At 42.8% G+C, this 19,091-nt stretch overlaps 1 protein-coding gene across 1 annotated transcript in view; it reads left to right on the top strand.

Moving 5' to 3' along the window:
* The window catches only part of cacna1ia (calcium voltage-gated channel subunit alpha1 Ia), a 71,178-nt gene extending 56,652 nt beyond the window's left edge, over window positions 1-14,526 (top strand). The window contains exons 32-36 of the mRNA XM_018672228.2: window positions 2,426-2,575; window positions 7,351-7,488; window positions 9,752-9,953; window positions 10,646-10,881; window positions 11,170-14,526. Coding sequence (XP_018527744.1) covers window positions 2,426-2,575; window positions 7,351-7,488; window positions 9,752-9,953; window positions 10,646-10,881; window positions 11,170-11,889 — 1,446 coding nt within the window. The 3' untranslated portion in view covers window positions 11,890-14,526. The remainder of the gene's footprint in view (window positions 1-2,425; window positions 2,576-7,350; window positions 7,489-9,751; window positions 9,954-10,645; window positions 10,882-11,169) is intronic.
* The last annotated feature ends 4,565 nt before the right edge of the window (window positions 14,527-19,091 follow it).

Here is a 19,091-nt window from a genome sequence, read left to right as displayed (position 1 = left end):
GCAACTTTAATTGCTTACTCAATTAGCCTTTTTTAATTTAAGCTTTATTAAGTTTTAAGTACTCCGACGCGAGTGGGAGAGTTTGTACATGAACACGAACAGGTTACACTTTTGAAATGATGATTTCACTGCCTTCTTATGTGTGTGAGAGTAGATGGTCTCTCATTTCTACTCTCAAGTCTGACAGCAGAGACACACGCTTCCATTATGAAATCACTAATGATAGTCTGCGCAGAAACACACATAAAGATGACTCATCGGCTGCCATGTGGAGTTTCACCTTTGTAGAGCTAAACTTGGCTTCATGGAGCCATTTTTAGCTCAGTGTTGGCTGACAAAGGAACTTAATGCAGACCAGGGAGAACACACTGGCAGCATCCTCCCTCTCTCTCTCTGTCTGTCCATCTCTATCTGTCTTGATCTCCCTCTCTCTCATTCTCTGCCCCTCAAGTGATGCAATAAGGGATGTGGCAGACCAGTGCAATTTATTCAGAGCACAGGTCCTGGGGTTTGAGTGTGTGTGTGCATGTGAGGAAGTGTGCAAACCGAACACTGTGACATCTTGTGCTTTGTGCTCCAGACTTTGGTTTATCTCTGTACATTACTATGATATTACCAGCAGATTTTCTAGTAAATAAAATTAATTTTCTCTTGTTAATTTATAAACACACAAAAAAAATGTGAAAAAAAGACTTGACATGTCTTTTGTCATCCATTAAATTGATGGATTTATACCTAAGGAGTGTTAATAGATTAGATGAGGTTTGATTATGTGTATGAGACTGAGCTCAAGAGAGATTGCAGCTACTACTATATTCTATAATGTGCCATATTAGACAATAAAGAACTCATGTTTGACTGTATGGCGAAATACTAGTAATATATCGCACAGGGACTAGAGGACACACCGTAGGAAGTCGACACACACACAGAGGGAGAGAGAGAAAGGGAATAAGAGAGGAGAGATAATAGCTGAGCCAGTGACAGTCAGATAGAGGCAGTAATTAATTTCAGCCCTCTCCTCTCTCTCTCAACTTCTATTCCCTGCAGACGGGGCCCTATTGTTGTCCACTAATACAGTTATTAATGGAGGCCAGCACATAGGCCACCACAGTCAATCAAACATTATTTTTATATCAAGCTCTCCACCTACACAGACTGAACTATCTTGGGACTGGACTGCCTGTGAGAGTGTGAGAGAAAAGGGGAGAAGAAGTGCAGTGCCTGTATTAAAAGAGCTGGATCTGGCATAGTCAGTTTGTCTTTGAGCCAGAAAGTTGCACTGCAACACTGTTTCATAAACCAGCATGATGTAGGTACATTTATATTACTGGGAGTACAGTAACCTGCTTCTTGAATTCTTAGCCCCCTCATTTTCAACATATGAGCCATGAGTGATTGTAATATAACAGTGTGAGTCAGAAATGTGTGTTTGCATAACTGATCTAAGTATAGCGCTATAAGCGATGTTGTGGAAATGTGTTATGAAAATAGGCTTGTGTGGGGATTGAAGAGGAGTGACCTTGTTTCACAGTATCTTTTGGGATATATCTGCTGATGTAATACAGTTATTTTGGCTGTTATGAATGTGCTACAGGCACAATGCGTCCAATTCATTGTGAAATACAGTGCCCTGCCAAGAAACACAGAAATCATTTTTAAAGTAGTTTCCCTTTTCTGTCAGTAGTTTCCTCTTTCTGCCAGATTGGTTTTCCGAGAAACCAATCTGGCAGATGAGATTCAAGCAAGGAGGGATCATTTAAGTCGCAGAAAAAGCCCTGACTGATTCAGTCTAAATTGCTTTAAACCTAATAATACCCAGAGCACAAAGCAAATGCTTAAATCCTAAATTGTTTCAACAAGGTATTGAACAGCCTAATTGAGGTGATATATCAAATGTAATTGCACCGCTCTCAGTGCTCAAGGCTTTGATAGTAAAATTATGTGTTACTTGGCTAATGAGGGTTTGGAGTCATGTTATTGAAGAGCCTTTTTTCCAAAAGAGAGCAGTGTTTAGCCCTAAAGGCCAACAAAGTATGAGAGGTGATTTGTTCTGGTTTATTTGTACATGATCTCTGACGCAGAGAAAGTGTTTGAGATGCTTTTTAAAAATCTTATAGATTAAGCCTTACATAATGTGAAATCTACAAATGTGTGGGTTTGTGCATTTGTGTGCAAGTGCATAAGAAATGTAAAATCATACTTACGTGTGCACACAGGCATTTTTCTAACCCTATTCAACCCTATATAACGGTGTATGCATTTCCCTGCGTGTTCTCTGTCCTCGCATGTCCGCATGTGCACATGTTTGCGCCTGCGTGCAATACTGGTCTGCCGGCCTGCGTCCCGTGTGTATGTGTCTGTGTGTGTGTGTGTGTGTGTACTTGTGTGTGTGCGTGTGCGTGTGTGTGTGTATGTGTTCCAGGAGAGCCAGTGGCTGGACAGCGTATCTCTCCTGATCAAGGATACGTTAGAGGGGGAGATGCTGATGATCGACAACCTCTCCGGCTCTGTCTTCCACCACTACTCCTCTCCTCCACCCATCTGCAAAGACTGCAAGGGCCACCCACAAGAGGTACCACCCTGAACACATAGGAGCACACACATACATGTAATACACAAACACACATACATACCTGAAGAGGACAATAGCTCCAAGTGTTAAATTTAAAGTTACAAGAGAAACAGAAACACAGACATTCATTTTTTGGCTGTCCAAAGTACCTTACAGTACCATAGACAGATGCACTTATTTGTAAGTATGAGCATTGTTAGTGATAGGCTCTGGGCACCAAGGTCTGTATTTATCAACCATGTCAGAATCACCTCTATTAATCACACAGAATCTTTCACCAAAGATGTTAAGGATATTCTCACTTCAGAGTAGGAAAGCTGTTTATGAAGACGCCACCTCAGTGTTACAAATTTAGCAACTGTGTAGCTAGATGTGGTCTCTTTAATGACCCCCTTAGCAAAACAAAACCTAGAAACAAATCTAATAATTTTTGGGCAAACATAATACTTTCCCTTGAAGAGAGTCACAGGTGAATCTGCAGTCCTCCTTGCTCGTTATTGCTGCGGCTCTCTGGGTTGGCAGCTGTGTTCAGTGAGAGAGAGAGAGAGAGAGCTGCGCAAGCAAGCGAGAGCAGCACGTCTGGTCGACCACACAGCAGCCAGACTGAAATATTCACAGACTGCAGAGCATCCATAGTGTATTTGAAAATGCCACGGTTTACTTGCTGTGGTCAGTCAAGGCTTCTTCACCAATGGCTGCGCTCATGATTCAGCAAAACAAGACTTTTTAAATCATGTTTCATTATCGCGTTTAGTGGAGGGGGAAGGACCAGTTTAGCTCTAATGCTTTGATTTGCAAAGCACATAAACTGAGGGGGACCCAAATTGTTGCTGTTGCACCTGCAGTTTCACGTTGTCAAATAAATTTCCAGATTTTGTTTTCTGCAAAGTAGGTGCAGTTTTGTAGACGAGGCAAGTACAAAAAAAAGGATACATTTACATAACTAGTGTAGGTGTGTGTCTGTGTAAGTGCATTGATGTTTTTCAGGCCCTGTCCACCTGCTGGACGGTCCTAACAAGTTACGACAACATTGCAGCTCTCCTCAGTCCAGGCAGAGAGGAAGATAGTGTTTTATAACTTGCTTTTACCCCTGTACCTGACAGTATCATCATTCTATGGAGTTTGGGCCAGTTAGGGCTGATTCTTTGAGATGCTTGGTAAATATGACCCCAGGTGCTGAATGAAAATGAACTTGAGGGACAGTTTTAAATAAATTCACACTGGATGCAAAGAAAAAATATCTTCCTTCCTTTGCATACTTATGTATACACGTACAAAAATATACAGGTAACAGTATATGCCTTCATACAGTATATACACTCACAAAGCACACACATCCATGCACATAGGTGCACACACACACAACCATAATTTTTGGGACCAGATTGCATGCATGCAGATTTGCAACAGGGACACACACAAGAACAGGCATTTGCATGTACTGTAATGGACATACACACATTGGCCTCATTCATCACGCAAAGCAGACGTATGGAAAATATTGTTAGAAGTTCATGCTTTGTAAAGCATGTCAACTACTGTATGTGCTGTTGTGTTACAGTATAATAGGGAATTTCAGCCCTTAATTAAACCCAATATCAAAACAAGATAATATCAACTTTCTATGTGTGCAGAAATGTGGATTAATGAGGCCCACTGCATGCACACACACACATTTCTGATATGCACGCATGCAGGCACCAGCTCGCCTTTACTTGTGCTTGTTTTTTTTTTTTTTTTTTTTTTTTTTTTTTTTGGAGGGGGGGTATTTTGTACACAGGAGATACTGCATAGAAACACGCACTCACAAATCTACTGTCCTGTGCCAGTGTTGTCCATCACAATGACAAAGTGCAGCGGGTCAGCTCAGAAGAAGCAATAACTGGCCTCAACACCTCCTCACCTGTCAGTCTTGCTTTCTGCCTGTCTGCAGATGCTGTCAAACCATCAGTCTTTCCTCCCTCTTTTACATGCTTCCTCTTTCCATCTGTCCCTCTGCTCCTCTGGCTGAAAACTCTATCTGTCTCTTATTTGCTATATCTGATCCAGTGCAGTTCTCCTTCTCATTTCCCATGTTCTTTAACCATCAGACTTGGCCATTGTGTGCGAGTTTGTTTGTGTACAAGAGAGCTTGTATGGATGTGTTGCCATTTTTGACAGATGAGTCTTTGAGAATTATGCACAGCGTTTTTCTGTTTAAGGGGACAGGAGGCCACAGTGGGGACACCTGGGTGCAGTGTATGTGTGTAACAGTGGAAATATTCATCATGTAACTGCCTAATAAGGACTTAGAATACACCACAGCATGAGACTGACTACAGCTGTGTCTGCAGGGAACAGTTCAATGGAGCAGTGAAGGCCTATGCCATTCATTCAGTTGCTAGCATAAACAGGCAATCCTCAAGCATGCATGAATGCCATTTCCAATGATGCTATTTTTGGAAGGGCGCCATTTTGAAAGGTGGTATCAGTGTTTCGTAAGTTATTTTGAAAGTGTAGTTCTTCAAGATACCTGCACAGGAGCAGGCTCAACCATAGCCAAGCTAAAGAAAAATTTTCAAACTACTGTAACACATATTGACTTATAATGTCATATAGCAGTAATAAATACTCCTCAACTAAATTTAAGGCAAAAATAAAACATTTTACTGTAGTGTCAGTCAAATAATATCCCATGATGATACTGTATGATGCAAGTAAAGCACCTATGTGTCAACCTCTCTGACTCTGGTGGCTCCTAATAATAGCATGAAAAAACCCTGTGGCAGACAGCAAGAAGGAGGAGCAGGAGGTGTGCCTGTTGTGCATGTGAGCTTTGTGGAAATTTATCATGCGTCTGCCGGCGCACTTGCTTTATTTGTTTAGCATAACTGATACTGCATATGCTTGCTATGTCCTGACTAGCATGAGTCAGGCAACGAGATTAGTCATGCTTATTTTCTCGCTCAGTCACACGATCTTCTCCTCTCATTGCCTCCTGGCGGTGCTGAATAACAATGCCTTGCCTCACCATTCAAGCTGGCAGTTGGACACTTTCAATTGGTTCTTGTCTGAGTCCCCTATCTTGTTAGCAAAGCCTACGATATCGCTGCAGTTACCTTGGAAGCAACTGTGTGGTGACTCTCCCTGTGCCTATTGTGCCTTTTTCATTGTCCCTGGAGGCACAGCCAAGAATACAGGAAGAGGAAGGCTGTAGTCTCCATCACCTGCCGATAAATGTACCGACCGATGACTCCCAGGGACCTTTCAGAGGCTATTTAAAGCCCGCCTCTGAGACACAGAGCAAATCAGCCAATATTGTGCTGTCATAAGGTAGCATTAGTGGGTGAGTGGTGATATATGGAGATAAAACAGAAAAACTGCAAAGTGCTCCTTTAAATTAAAGAGTTGCATTGGCTCTGCTTCTGCCTTACTTCCTTGCCTCACCTCATTCCACTTCTCTCTCACTCTCTCTCTCCCTCCTCGGGGGCTTGGGCAGTGGTAATTTACTGCTGCATACCAGCCATGAATCTTTCTGTACGAACCTCTTTGTCTTTCTCATCTATGGGCACGTGTTAATATATCGCTACCAGGCTTCACTCCATTGAATTTCACTTGGCCCTTTTTAAGTATCCTTTTTAAATCCCCCCACCCCCACCCCCCACCCTCACTCACTCTCACTCTCTCTCTTTCTCGCTCTCTGGCCCATTTATTGCTGTGACTCTTTAAAGAAACACTGCTTGAACGCAACACAGCACCCCCAGAACCCTGAAATTCGACTCCAGCTCACTGTTTGCAGTATGTTTTAATAGATAGGGATAGAGAGGAGCATCAGCCGAGAATCTTGAGATTACAGGAGGCTCACGCGGCGATAATTTCAAACCAATTCAGTAGCCATATGGGCTGAGTTACCTGCAGCCCTGATGAAACAAACTTAGCTGGAGCCAATGTTGGAACAAATGTGAGAGAGAGGTAGTAACAGTTGGAGTAATTGTTGTCACTTTCCAATTATTCCGGTAATGTTGTCTCTTTAGGATCGCTATGCGGTTGACAGTCATTATCGTTACCATAGACACAGCGGCAGTGTTTTAATGTTGTTGTGTTTGAAAACACGCACAGTTAGCTATAGGGGCAGAATTATGAGGTTCTGGTGCCACTACAACACCACTCCCTATGGAAACAAAAAGCACTTCCTCACTCCGTCTTAAATACCCATACAGATGCCGCAGGTGCACACACATACACAAAAACAGTCACATATAACACCTGCTGTATTCGCACTGCTTGGACATCTGCGTCTCGCCTCCCATTCAGCCTCTCTCTTCACCTACTTCTCTGGCACTGGGAAACATTTGTTCAAGTTGATGATGACAAACCAATGTTATTACTTCTTGAAATCTCTCACCCTGCTCTCTTCACAGACAGGTGCCACGGCATTATGGCCACTTTGAATTGTCAACATCTGGTGAAGCGTATCGAAGCTTGGTGGAGGTTTTACCTATCTTGTCTGTGTAGCTCATGTTGGCCTATAAGAGATACTGTAGAATCAAATAAATGATGCAACACGTGCTCAGAACAGACTGATCCTTTATACATTTTATATCTGTGTATAAAAAATATGTGCAATACTAAAGTCATGGTTGCTATGAACCCTAAAAAATATCATTAATCATTAAACTCAGCAATGATGAGACCATGCTCTATTAATTCAACTACTTTCCAGGAAGTTTGAAAATGTTGCTGTTCCCACTTCCCATCTTTTTGAGACAAGAATAACTGAGGTTAATTCCTTGCAGCAAATCAGGATGGCGGAGATCGAGCAGGCGTCGCTGAAGTCGGAGCAACTGTCAGACAAGTCCTCATCCCCCGCCCTGCCGGATGACCTCAGCCTGGACGAACATACTGCCTACCAGCTGCTGGCACGAGAGGGCAAGGTGGGTATAAGCACAGTGAAGTGAGAAGGGGAAGAAGGAGTGGAGAAGGTGTGGAGATTAAAATTTTGTTGATGTAGTAAGGTAGATTTAGCAGTCATTTCGTTCAGGAATACCAAGGTTTTGCACGACAGTACGCCTGCTCTGGTTTCCATCATAAAGCTGTCATTACATACTTTAAGGATGTGAGCTTTGATCAGTGCTAATAATGTGCATAAATATGTTTTACTTGGAGTTAAAAAAGGGTGATTTCACAGAAATAGTGTGCGCTTGCATACATGTGTGTGTGATAGGAAAAACAGGGAGTGAGCCCCTGCTCTAATGCCAGTATCAGAATCATTTAGTCGGACTGTGTACCTGCTTGATATCTTTACACAAAATTTCAAGGCAGAGCAGATCCTCCTTCATGCCAGCAGCCGCTTTTTTGTGTAAAAACAGCTTTAGAGAAAGAAAAAAAAGACACTGACCACTACAATACCAACTGCACCACAAATTCACAGTAGTTAACTTCTAGTATGCCCACTACTTTGTACTTGACATTCACAGTACGTCCACAATTACTACTCCTACTTCCCCAAGAGAGTAAGCACAAACAATGGCAGAGGCTCCCTGATGGTTTTTTTATTCATTGCAGGAAGCACAAAACAAATGACCATTATGAAATCTTTTTCATGGCTATGGTGCAGGCTCTCTTGTGAATTACAGATATAGACCTTTAGTTCCAAAGGCCCCTTTATCTCCTTCTCTCTGTGTATCAGTGGTAACTATCCTGTCTTTGAAGAATCCACAGTCTCTATCCACCACAGACCCTCTCATGAATAAATCTTTTCCACCAGGCTCTCCCTAGTTGCTGTCCTGGGTGGCTCTCAAGCCTCCCTCTCTTGCACCCACTCTCCCCCTTCCCGCTTTATCTTTCATGCTTCCCCTTTCTCACTGTTGCCCCTCTGGTAATTGCACACCTTCTCTGCACCTCCCTCTAGTCCCTTCTATCTCCATTCCTCATCATCCGTCCTTCCTAGATATCCTCTTCTGTAATGGGGTAATGCTCCTTGGTTGTTGGGAGCCAGATAAGCCTGCAGTCACCAAGCATGGCTGTGAACCACTGCTCATTAGAGGATGGGTAGAAAGAGAGGGGGAAAGAAAGAGGGAAGGACAGAAGGTGAGAAGGGATCTAAGGTTACAGACTTTATTTGTCAAGAAATGTTTGGTTAAAAAAATGAATTTGTGTGTGTGTGTGTGTGTGTGTGTGTGACTGAGGGTAGCATTGAGCATGTGTACCAAGGCTGTTTGACGTTTTGTATGAGTGTGAGTGGCTGGCTGTTTGAAAAGGGGGCTGTTCAGGGGCTAGGACTAAATGACTCAGGTACAATACACTAATGAAAGCACAAAAGTGTACCCAAACACCCACACATAGGCACACGTGCATGAACGCACACTCAGTGATTCTGCAGTCCCTACGTGATGGTAATTAAAACGTACGAGGTAAGAGCTTACAAAGCTGAACACCTGCCTTAATCTGCTGCCTGCTTCCCGCTTCCAGCTGTTGCAGCCATCACACACATTCACAAATTTATAACCAGTCATTTATTTTTACAATATATAATATTAACATGACAATAACAGGCTCATTTGGCTTATAATCAGGTCTCACCCCTTCACTAGCACTGAAATGGAAAGCCCAAGGGATGATGTCAATTAGAGGCCATGTTTGATATCAGCAGGATGCCCGAGAGTCTGTTTTTTTTCTGTACTCATTTCCTATCAGGCTCGGTCTGAACCAGGAATTGTCACTTTACAATATATAATGCAAAATAATGCAAATTCTCTAATTGTTCCTCTGGCAGATTAATGATTAACTTTTAAGATAAATTAAAAATTAGCTGTACTATAAACAAGTCCCAGCTGTTTCCAAAACACAAATTTGTTTTGTCTTTTTTTAATATTTAGCCATCCTCCTATATAAATAATTTATTCTATTCTAATAATTTATAGTGACTGTCTGTAGAGTTCAGATTTCCCCAAAGAAGTAGAGCTGCTCAGAGGGTGTATTCTAACCTTTTGTATTGTAAACACAATGATGGCCGAAGCCCTTGGCAAGCGACCATCACTATCACCCGCTCTTGGCAAGAAACCATATTCCGTGGCAGAGAAGACTGACAGACAGCAGTTTTAAATTGGGGGAAAAAAACAAACACACATTCAGCTATCCTGGATATTTCCCACAAAAGACTTTCTCCTCAATGTCAGATCATCTTTTCTCTTCCAGGGAAGGTACAGCAGTGACTCCCGCAGCTCAGAGGAGGCCGGAGGTGGAGGCCACCAGACGCAGACTGTGGTGCAGAGCCAGGTGCAGGGGCTTGGCCTGCCCTGCAGGGCCCTCTGCACTGGTGTTGAGATGGAAACTGCACTACAGGAGATGGAAATGCAAACACACCAACCACACATGTGCTCACCTCACTGCAGCCCTGGTGAGTAAATCCAGAGAAGTTATATTGCTAGGCACATTTTCAAAGAAACATATAAATAATGTATAGATTCAAATTTGTATTTGTACTAGTGTGCAAGTTTAAATTCTGATTTGATTGCTTGCTGTGGTTTTCTTGTCACACTATATGTCATATACACTGGTGGGTCAAATTAAATTATATAATCTTAAATGACTTGTTTAGGACAAAATGCAGTTTGGTTTTGTTAATAAAGTTCAACAACTTTCAAGACAAGAATATTGAAGCAGAAATGTTCTAAACTGTAAAGGACAGATGCCAGTTCATGTGCATGCGTAGCCTCTCAAAATGTACCTATAATCAACAAGGAGGAGAGACTACAAGAAGCAGTTTAACCTCTATAATAAATTGTCAAAACTGTGATTAACATCACATCTGTGTTGTTGTGCAGCTGCAACCAGATATTTTTTCCAATTCAGGCCACACCAGAAATTTCAAAGCATATGTGTACACTGTGATTTACTGAAGACATCCACCTGCAAGTCTTGTGCTTAATTGCAATTACCTCAGATAAATATAGGAAATATATATGTATCTACATACATTATTCAGGTGATGATACATTCTTCTCAGTCAAGGAATTTTAAACAGGTAGTGAAAACAATACATGAATTGACTTCAGGATAGAAATGGAAAGTGTATATTCCCTCCTCAAGGTGGTGTGTCCAGCAGCAGCAACAAGGACAGAAACAGAGAAGGAGAGGGAGGAGCCAGTGGCATTTCTCCTCTCTTCCATCTGCCTGCAGAGTTCTTCCACCCTGCAGGAGCAGCCATCCCAGCACCTCCCCGCAGTAGGAGCCTAAGGTTGACAAGGGGCCTTAGGCTGACCTCCCCGGCCTCCTGGGCTTCACTCCGCTCCCCGGGAGCCCATAGCAAGATGCTCTGCATGCAGGTAGGGGGAGGGAAGTAGAAGGGCAAAACTCACTCAAATAGGATGGATGAGAAAAGTGAGCATGAGAGAAGGATAGTTGTGAGGTTTCATTGAGGTCTGGGCTTGAATAAGTTGTTAGATTGATGTTTAAGCAAAAGTGAAAGTTTGTTTTTGTTCTCATTTGGATAACAAATAATAATATGTGAAATTATTATGAAAACTGCCAGTGTCTGTACATAGTGTTATATGTTCTTTCCTGATGAAATGTGCCTCTCTTTCTCCACTCCCCTTCTCCCGTCCTCTCTTCAGTACCCCTCCCACAGTGACTCATCCCTTGCTACAGGCAGCTCTGAAGGCAGCCTCCAGACCACCCTGGAAGAAGGACTGAGCTTCAGCATCTCTCCGCCGCAGAACTTGGAGCTGCCATTGCCGACAGCCCCCTTACCGCTCCCGTTGCCTGAAGACAGGACTATCCTTTCCTCCCCGGTCCAGACCCTGAGACCAAGGCCGAGCCCCTCATCAGCTCTAACCCTCCAGGCCACCAGGGGCCACCAGCGGAGCCAGAGCAGCGGGCGAGGTAGCACAAGCCCAGGCTACACCCGCGACGACTCGATCGACCCTTCCGATGAGGACCTGGGTATAGGCATTGGATCGTCCATCGGCGGATGTGGCTCCAGCCAAGCGGGAAACAGTGAACACTTGTCAGAGACACTGAGCAGCTTATCGCTGACATCACTGCTGTCGCCCAGCTCCCTGGTGTACCCGGGAGGAGCAGTGAAGAAGTGCAACAGCACAGGAAGCCTGGACCAAGGGGGGATGTTGCTGTCATCCCGGGGCAAGGAGGGCCGCAGGGAGATTCTGGGCCTGGAGCTTATGGACCCCCAGGGCCTCTTGGCCAACCCCTGGACAGGGGTATTAGTTGATACAAGAAGAGGAGAGGGAAGAGGGGAAATAGGAGATGGAGAGCAAGGACTCAAAGGGAAGAGCTCAAGCCAAACAACAGTAGGGCCTTGCCGGAAAAACAGATGAAACCTGCTGTTTACTCTTCCTTTGTCTCTCCATTCCTTGGATCTAAACCCATTGCTGTCCCTCTCGCTCTCTCTGCTCCCATCAGTGAGAGAGAGGCTCGATGACACATGATGTCCTGTATTCCAAAACCAAACCCTCATCTTGCCCCTTCAGCCCCTTTCTATACATTTGTGACAAGCCCATGTCCTATTTTGTGCTACCTAGGGGAGTGGTCTTGGTTATGGTCTGCTGGTGAAGAAGTGGCCCGCAGAGTTAAGGCCCGAGAGCTGAAGATAGGTCCTTATACCCTCTTAGAGGCGGTACCTGTAGAGGAGGCAATGGAAGGTTCTGCTCGCATTGGAAGACCAGGAGGCCATTCATATCAGGGAGTCAATAGGAACAGAGACAAAAGAGCTTAAACTCAAAGACACAAGAAAGCATCTTGTCATTGCTCTGCAGTAGTTCCCTTTTCTCCGCGTCGGCTCGGGTTCACTGAGGTTGAAAATGCAAAAATAGAAGCACCCAAACTGAAATAGCTATCCACACCAACAGAGACTTTGTTTTAATTTGTTTATGTCTCAGAGGCAGTGCAGTTAAGTAAGTGGGCGGAGGCTCAGAGATGGCGGAATATATCAAGGCGGAAGTGAGGCTGGGAAAGGAGAAGGCAGGTCATTTGTTTGGCTGGGAAAGCTGAAAGCGGATCTAATGTCCATCTGTTCTGGCAGACGGAAACAACAGGTCCTACTCACTCTGGCGCAGGACCTTCTGCTGAGATCAGAGTAAAAAATGTGAGGTGGAGGAGAGTTCAGGAGTGTGTGCTCACAGTGTGTGTTTGTGTGCGAGAGAGAGCACTGCCTCAGGTATCCAAGGCATGAATTAAATCGTTCTCATCATTTCACCATACCTCTGTATTTATTTATTTTTTTTCTGAAACAGGAGACAGGTATTGACTGATCAAAGCTTTCGCGCCTCTGTCAACTCTGTCTTGAGTGGCAGCGGAAAATAAAAAGAAATTGACAGATTGTGGAGGTATAGCCGTGCGTGGAGTGATTCGTGAAATTGGTTATTTTTCTTTCTATCTCCAGCATCTCTCATTCACTCAGACATGAAGAAATGAGTATGAAAAAGAGCAAGGTTGGACGGAGCTTTATGAACCCCATCAAGAAGAAACAGTAGATGCGTGCTTCTGGGGCAGTCTTGTGTGCACCAAAAACATGGTTCACAGCCGCTTAATAAAGTGAGACTTCAAGCACACTCCTTTTTAACACCACTTCCTCTCACCAAGCTTTAGGATTTACTATGAACGAACAAAACCACAAGAATTGCGAGGGACTTTGACTGCATGATGGAATTGCATTTAACCAAGATTTTTATCTATATACAGAAGTGTATCAAGATGTCAATGTTGGGTGATAACCGTGTGATTTCTATTCCACTATTTTTGTAGAAAAGAGAATAGGCACGTGCAAGTGTTGCCGTTACCTTGTCCCTGTTTCATTTAACCCATCCGGTCTCTTTGACTTGTTGTCTAGGACTTTTTTGTCTGCCAGTGGCTTCCAGTTTTATAACATTTTTTAAGGTGTGGACAATGTATAAAACAACGAAGCAAAAAATTTCAAACAAACTTTTGTGCGCTGAAGTGATTGTTCCCTCCAGCACATTTCTCTTTGGGAACACCGGTTCCTTGTGGATTTTTTTTTTCTGTTTTTTTTTTTTTTCTTTCAGATGTTGGAGTCCCAGAGGACAACCAGAGATTGGAACAGCCATACTCACTCAGCACATGAGGTTCGCTCTAGCTCACAGACATTTCCTGGCTGCGCACAGGGAGCTTTGTTTGCTTTTTAGCCTCCTATGCTAAAAACCATGAATAGCGTAAACCATCTCTACGAAAGCTTTAATTTGAGAGTTACACCACAACATATCGATTATGGACACATTAGTGTTCCTTGAGCATGGTTCTGGGATTGCAATACAGTATGTTTTTCTTGAAATGATGCACTCATCCTCTCTTCCCCATCTCTTCACACCTACAGTATGTTGTAGCAACCCTTTCACACACCATAGTTTGATATAAAAAGCTTGACACTGTAACAATGAACAAAACTTTTGCATCTTTTAATGCAAACTTACTTTGGCTTCTGCCACTTGATTAATTACTCCATCCCAAAAAGGAGATGCTCATCTTTAAGCCTGATTTCTAGAGTTAGACTGTTGTACCCCTAGTGTTTTGATCATTACCTTACTTTTTTAAATTTCTCAAAAAGAATGAGGTGATGTGAGAAAATCTGAGGGTTTGACCTTTTTTATCATGCAAAATCACTTTGATGACTATGTTATATCACATGGTGTTGGGTATTTATGAGTGAGTAAAGACAGTTATGTGTGTGTGAGTGTGTGTGTGTGTGTGTGTGTGTATGTGTGTTTGTTTATGACTTCAGGTGAAGTGATTGCCTTTTCCTGAAGTGTCCTGTTTGTCAGTGAGGATACCTGAGATTAAAGGTTGAAGAGGGAAAACACGAAGCAACCAAGGGCTGTTTTAGCTTCAAAGATATATCCTCCTATCTTTCTGAGACAAATCCTTGTGTCAGTCAATATGGCATCAAAGGTTAAAGCCTGATTACACAGCAATAAATGTTCTATGTGTATGCCCTGAGTAAATGATGTCAATGTGATTTTTATCTCCTCAGAACACAACAGTATTCATTACTGTCTGTTTTTGCTTCTACTTGTCTGAACTTTCAACCAATCAGATAGCACCTCTGCCCTCTCGGAGACCAATCAGTAGAGAGATGGGCTGCAATTGGACGACGTGAACAAATGACGTTATTGAACTCAGGTCGGGGGGTAAAAACCACTAGTAAAATTTTAAAGATAGCTGTAAAGGTGTGCTCAGATTGAAAGCAAAGCAAATTTTCGCCTTGCTTTATTCGCACAAATTTGACTGCTGGAGTGTTTTTGCACTCCATGTTTATACGCTTACAAACAGCCAATGCACCAGATGCTAGCTGAAACTAGCTAAAAATGCACCAATTGTGTGTGTGAGCAGAGCATGCCTTTGTACAGTATGCGTGTGCTACAGCTCTGACTCGGACTGACAAAAAGTGACCAGGAACTCAAGTTGTGTCTATCATTTGCCTTTCAGACATTTTTTTTCCTCCTTGTCTCTGTATGTTTGTGAAAAGGGAGTTCAACAGCTCGGGATAAGCACACTTTTTTTTTTTTCGTTCAAGTTTCAGCATTTTCAACATGCGGACGCGTTTTTTGCCTCAATTCATGCTGCCTTGAGCAAACCTGTGTCCACCTCCATATTGAATTTGTATGCAATCACGCTGCCTCTGAAATTTGCTTTGTGTTCAGTCTGAACACACCTTAAGAGTGTACAATTCACATTTGTACATATCTTTGTATTTTGATCTGCATGTGTGCATTGCTGCCAGTGACCATGATTATATCATTAGTATGCATTTCATAAAATTGTACAAAGTTCAAGGGGATGACCTACTGTTTTTTGACTGCTGCTTGGAAACCACTAAAAATCAGTTCAGCCACTAAAAAGAAAGAAAAAACATGTTTTTTTTTCCAATACAAACTTCATGAGTAAAATTATAAAATATCACATTTTTGGGTAAGTAAAAAGTTAAGTTCTAATCTTTATACCAGTTATGTACATTTAAATGAATAAGAATGACAGCAGGGAAAAAAGGTTGAGTTGGTGGTGTTAAAAGGTGCTACATGTAAGCTACATAGCCAACATTAGCATTAACAGTCATTTATTGTCCAAAAGCCTCAGCCAGTCACTAGATAGTATTACAAGATGGGATAGGGCTAGCTGGTTTGTATGCTAACTTCAGTAGCAGAAAAGGTAATAGAAGAGAAAGAGAAAAAGAGGTAATAGAGTTAATATTGGCATTGCTTTCCATCACTGGGGACAGCTCTTGGCGAATAAAGTAATAAAGTTTGATGCTGAACTTGCAATATTTCTTCTAGACTGTTAAGTAAACAGCTAACATTGGCTTTGTAGCAGTAGCAAAAACTTACATATAGCACCTTTAAAGCTGAGAGGGGAGAGACAAGACAGGGACACAGAAGCAGAAAGTGCACAGACTTGACGTGGACAGCTGGGCAGAGTAAAGGTAACAGTGTGAGAGACTGCAGTAGTGAGAGGCTGCAGGAGCGGGAGACTTCTCCAGACAGCTTGTCATCAGGCAGCTTCGCCCAGCAGAACCGCCAGTGCGAGAGAGCACATTAGGCATGCACGCTGAACTCCGAGGTGTTGTTTACCTCACACCCTCAACCAGCCAGCCCTCCACCTCATCTAACCTCTCGAAAACCAGCTCTCCCTGCAGGCCCCTGTCCTTCAAATGTCACTGCAGGAGGGCTGGAGGTGTGTGTGTGGTGAGCAGTAAGTGTGCATTTGAGAGTGCGCTTGTTTGAGTGTTGATGTGAGGGCAAAAAAAAGTATGCGTGAGCAGATATGTCATTGCTTCAGTTATCTGAAAGGTCTTTAAAAGAAGTGTCCTGTCATCTGAAATTTTCAGACGTTAACTCCACTTTGCCTCCCATCACATGAAGTGAAAGTGCCCTCTTGTAGCGTAAACTCCAAAGGTCAAAGTCCAATAAGCCCCTGGGGACTAGTGTGATGATTTGATTGATAACCTCCCGTGGCAACACACAAAGTGGCCGGAGACGACGAGGCCTCTTGGGTACAAGATCATTTTTTTCACCTCACCTGGAAACCCACTGGTTTTGTTTCAGCTGTAACCTTTATAATGCTTCTGTACAGCATAACAAATGTTGTAGTTTTACAGCTGCAAGGGGAGATCTTAACAACAAAATTCTCTATACACATCAATCAAGGTTTTTTTTTTTTTCCCTTGCTTTTGTTCTTGGAGGCAGGGTGAATTGAATTTAAGTGGCTCAAGGCAGGCTTCTTTTCAAAGAAGAAATAATTGTCTGTTTTGTTTGCCAAAGACATCAGGTCAAAAGGTAGTTAGAAAATCAAGAGAAATACCAAACTGTCAAAGTTTTGTCAAACAAAAGTCTGATAAACAAGATTCAAACAGATGTGTCTCATTACTGTGTCTGTCTCCAGGCCCAAAAGGGAGGAACTGAAAACTTCTGACAACATCCAACTTGTTTTCATACTGTAGATGTGTTGCTTTTTTTGCCTTTTCCTGAGGGAAATGTGAAGCTTTATAGTGAGTGAGTGAGTAAATTAGGAGATGTTTTTAGGGCTCGGTCACCTAATGAGTCACTTAATCCAGCACTGAGTGTCTTTGATGTGTAGAGAGGTGGCCTGTGAGCCACTTAAAACGGGGGACATGGGCCGTGAAACAGTGATATCAAGCTGCTGTTGTTTTGGATGTAACACTCAGAGAAGACAAACCAAAGGGTCAGTGAGCATTATGGGAAATTCTCCCAAAGATATGTTGCTGAGACATTTTGCTTCACTGTAAAGGGCTGGAAAATGAAGATCCATCAGCTGTATCCTATTTTCTAATGCAGTTTTTTTATGGGGTTATTATTGTAAGAATGAAGTTGTTCACTCTTCTTCCCTTACTCTAACTCTTTCTCGTTTATTTAATCGCATCAGAACGTTTACCGCACACAGTCTCTCCTGACAGACACACACACACATACATCAAGGCCATCTATGGAAACGAGCTCCTGTCAGCCATGAAGGCTAACTGCCCAGGGAGTTGTCCAGGCCCGGTGATTGTATCATGGGCTCCAGAGAGAGAAAGGGAGCCAGATAAAGGCAGGCTATAAAGGTGGCTCAACAAAAGGATGAATGAGGTGCTGCTGAAATGAGCTGACTATATAAGATCAGGGAAAATGGCTGTCAATCTCTAGACAATATTTAAACTCTGAAACCTAAACTGGTTCTAAGGATTTTTTTCTCACTTGAGTGTCTCTTTGTTGTTTGTGCCCCCTCTCAGTCTCTCTTCTCTTTCCCATCATCATCTATTTTCACCCCACCGCTACTTTGACTTCAGATGATGAATTAAGCAGGTGCAGTAAATTCATTTCTCCCAGCCTGCACTAATTCAAATGGGCAGTTCATGAACTTTTAACATCATTTGCATATCAGTCTTTGTGGGCACAGTTTACACCCTCCTCTCTTCTCCCTGTTTTCTCCGCGTTACCTCTGCAACGTAAAGCCATTAGCGGAGGAAGAGAAGCTGTGACAGCTGAAACTGTGAGATTGGGAGCAGCGCTGACACAGCTAGTTTCAGCCTCACTGTGCTTTCATCACAACGGATGATTGACTGGTTTTCTCAACACCTGGCTCGCTGTTTTGCAAGATTATAGTGAAAAATAATACGGCAACAATGTTGAGCGACTGGTTTATGCCTTAAAAGATTTATTCGAAGTGAGCTCCGGCAGTTCAGTCATATGCTGGGCTGTTGGGGTTTTTTTTCCCAACGCAGATTTGAAATCCCAGTTCAAGCTGTCACATCTCTGCCTTGTTTGAATTTAGAACTGTGCAATTTTCCTTAACGTGAAAACAATTTTGAAGGTTGGCAAAACTCCCTCTGTATTTCAAAGGAATCCTCTTATTGCATTTACTGCTGAGTACTGAGAGTGATTGAGAGCATCAGCGAGGTAAACAAATGTTGCTGACCTCTATTTCACCTGCAAAACAAGAAGAAAAGGAAACAAAAAGCTTTAAACTATTTTTATAATAACATTGTATCAAATGGAAATGTGAGAACTGTCAGTATTAAAGGGTCACTTGTAATGATGATCCTGCAGAGAATTATTACCCATGCTTTCAGCTGCAGCAGGAAGCTTTTTTCCCCTGGGAGAAAAGGTATAAAAACCCACTGTACAGCGCCAAACAGCAGACAGACACAGTTAGCAACCAACAGAATGGAGCATTTAGCAGCTAAGGAGCTGGCTATTGTATTCCATCAGAGGTCGGTGGAGACCAAAGACAGAGCTAAAAGACTACTGGGAAGATTTGTCAGGTGTATAAGCAATTGTTTGCTAACAAGTTTGCCACATCAACTTAAATGACCAGTGTGTAGGAATTAGTGACATCTAGTGGTGAGGTTGCAGATTGCAACCAACTGAATGCCCTTCTCCATACCCCTCCCTTTCCAAGCATGGTAGAAAACCTACAGTGGCCTTCAGGTAACAAAAGAAAAGGAAAAGAAAAAAAGCCCCCCTCTAGAGCCAGTGTTTGGTTTGTCCATTCTAGGCTACTGTGGAAACATGGC

The sequence above is a fragment of the Lates calcarifer genome, linkage group LG11 (genome assembly GCF_001640805.2).
Source record: "Lates calcarifer isolate ASB-BC8 linkage group LG11, TLL_Latcal_v3, whole genome shotgun sequence".
NCBI lineage: Eukaryota > Metazoa > Chordata > Actinopteri > Centropomidae > Lates > Lates calcarifer.
This window is presented reverse-complemented; position numbering and strand designations above follow the sequence as displayed.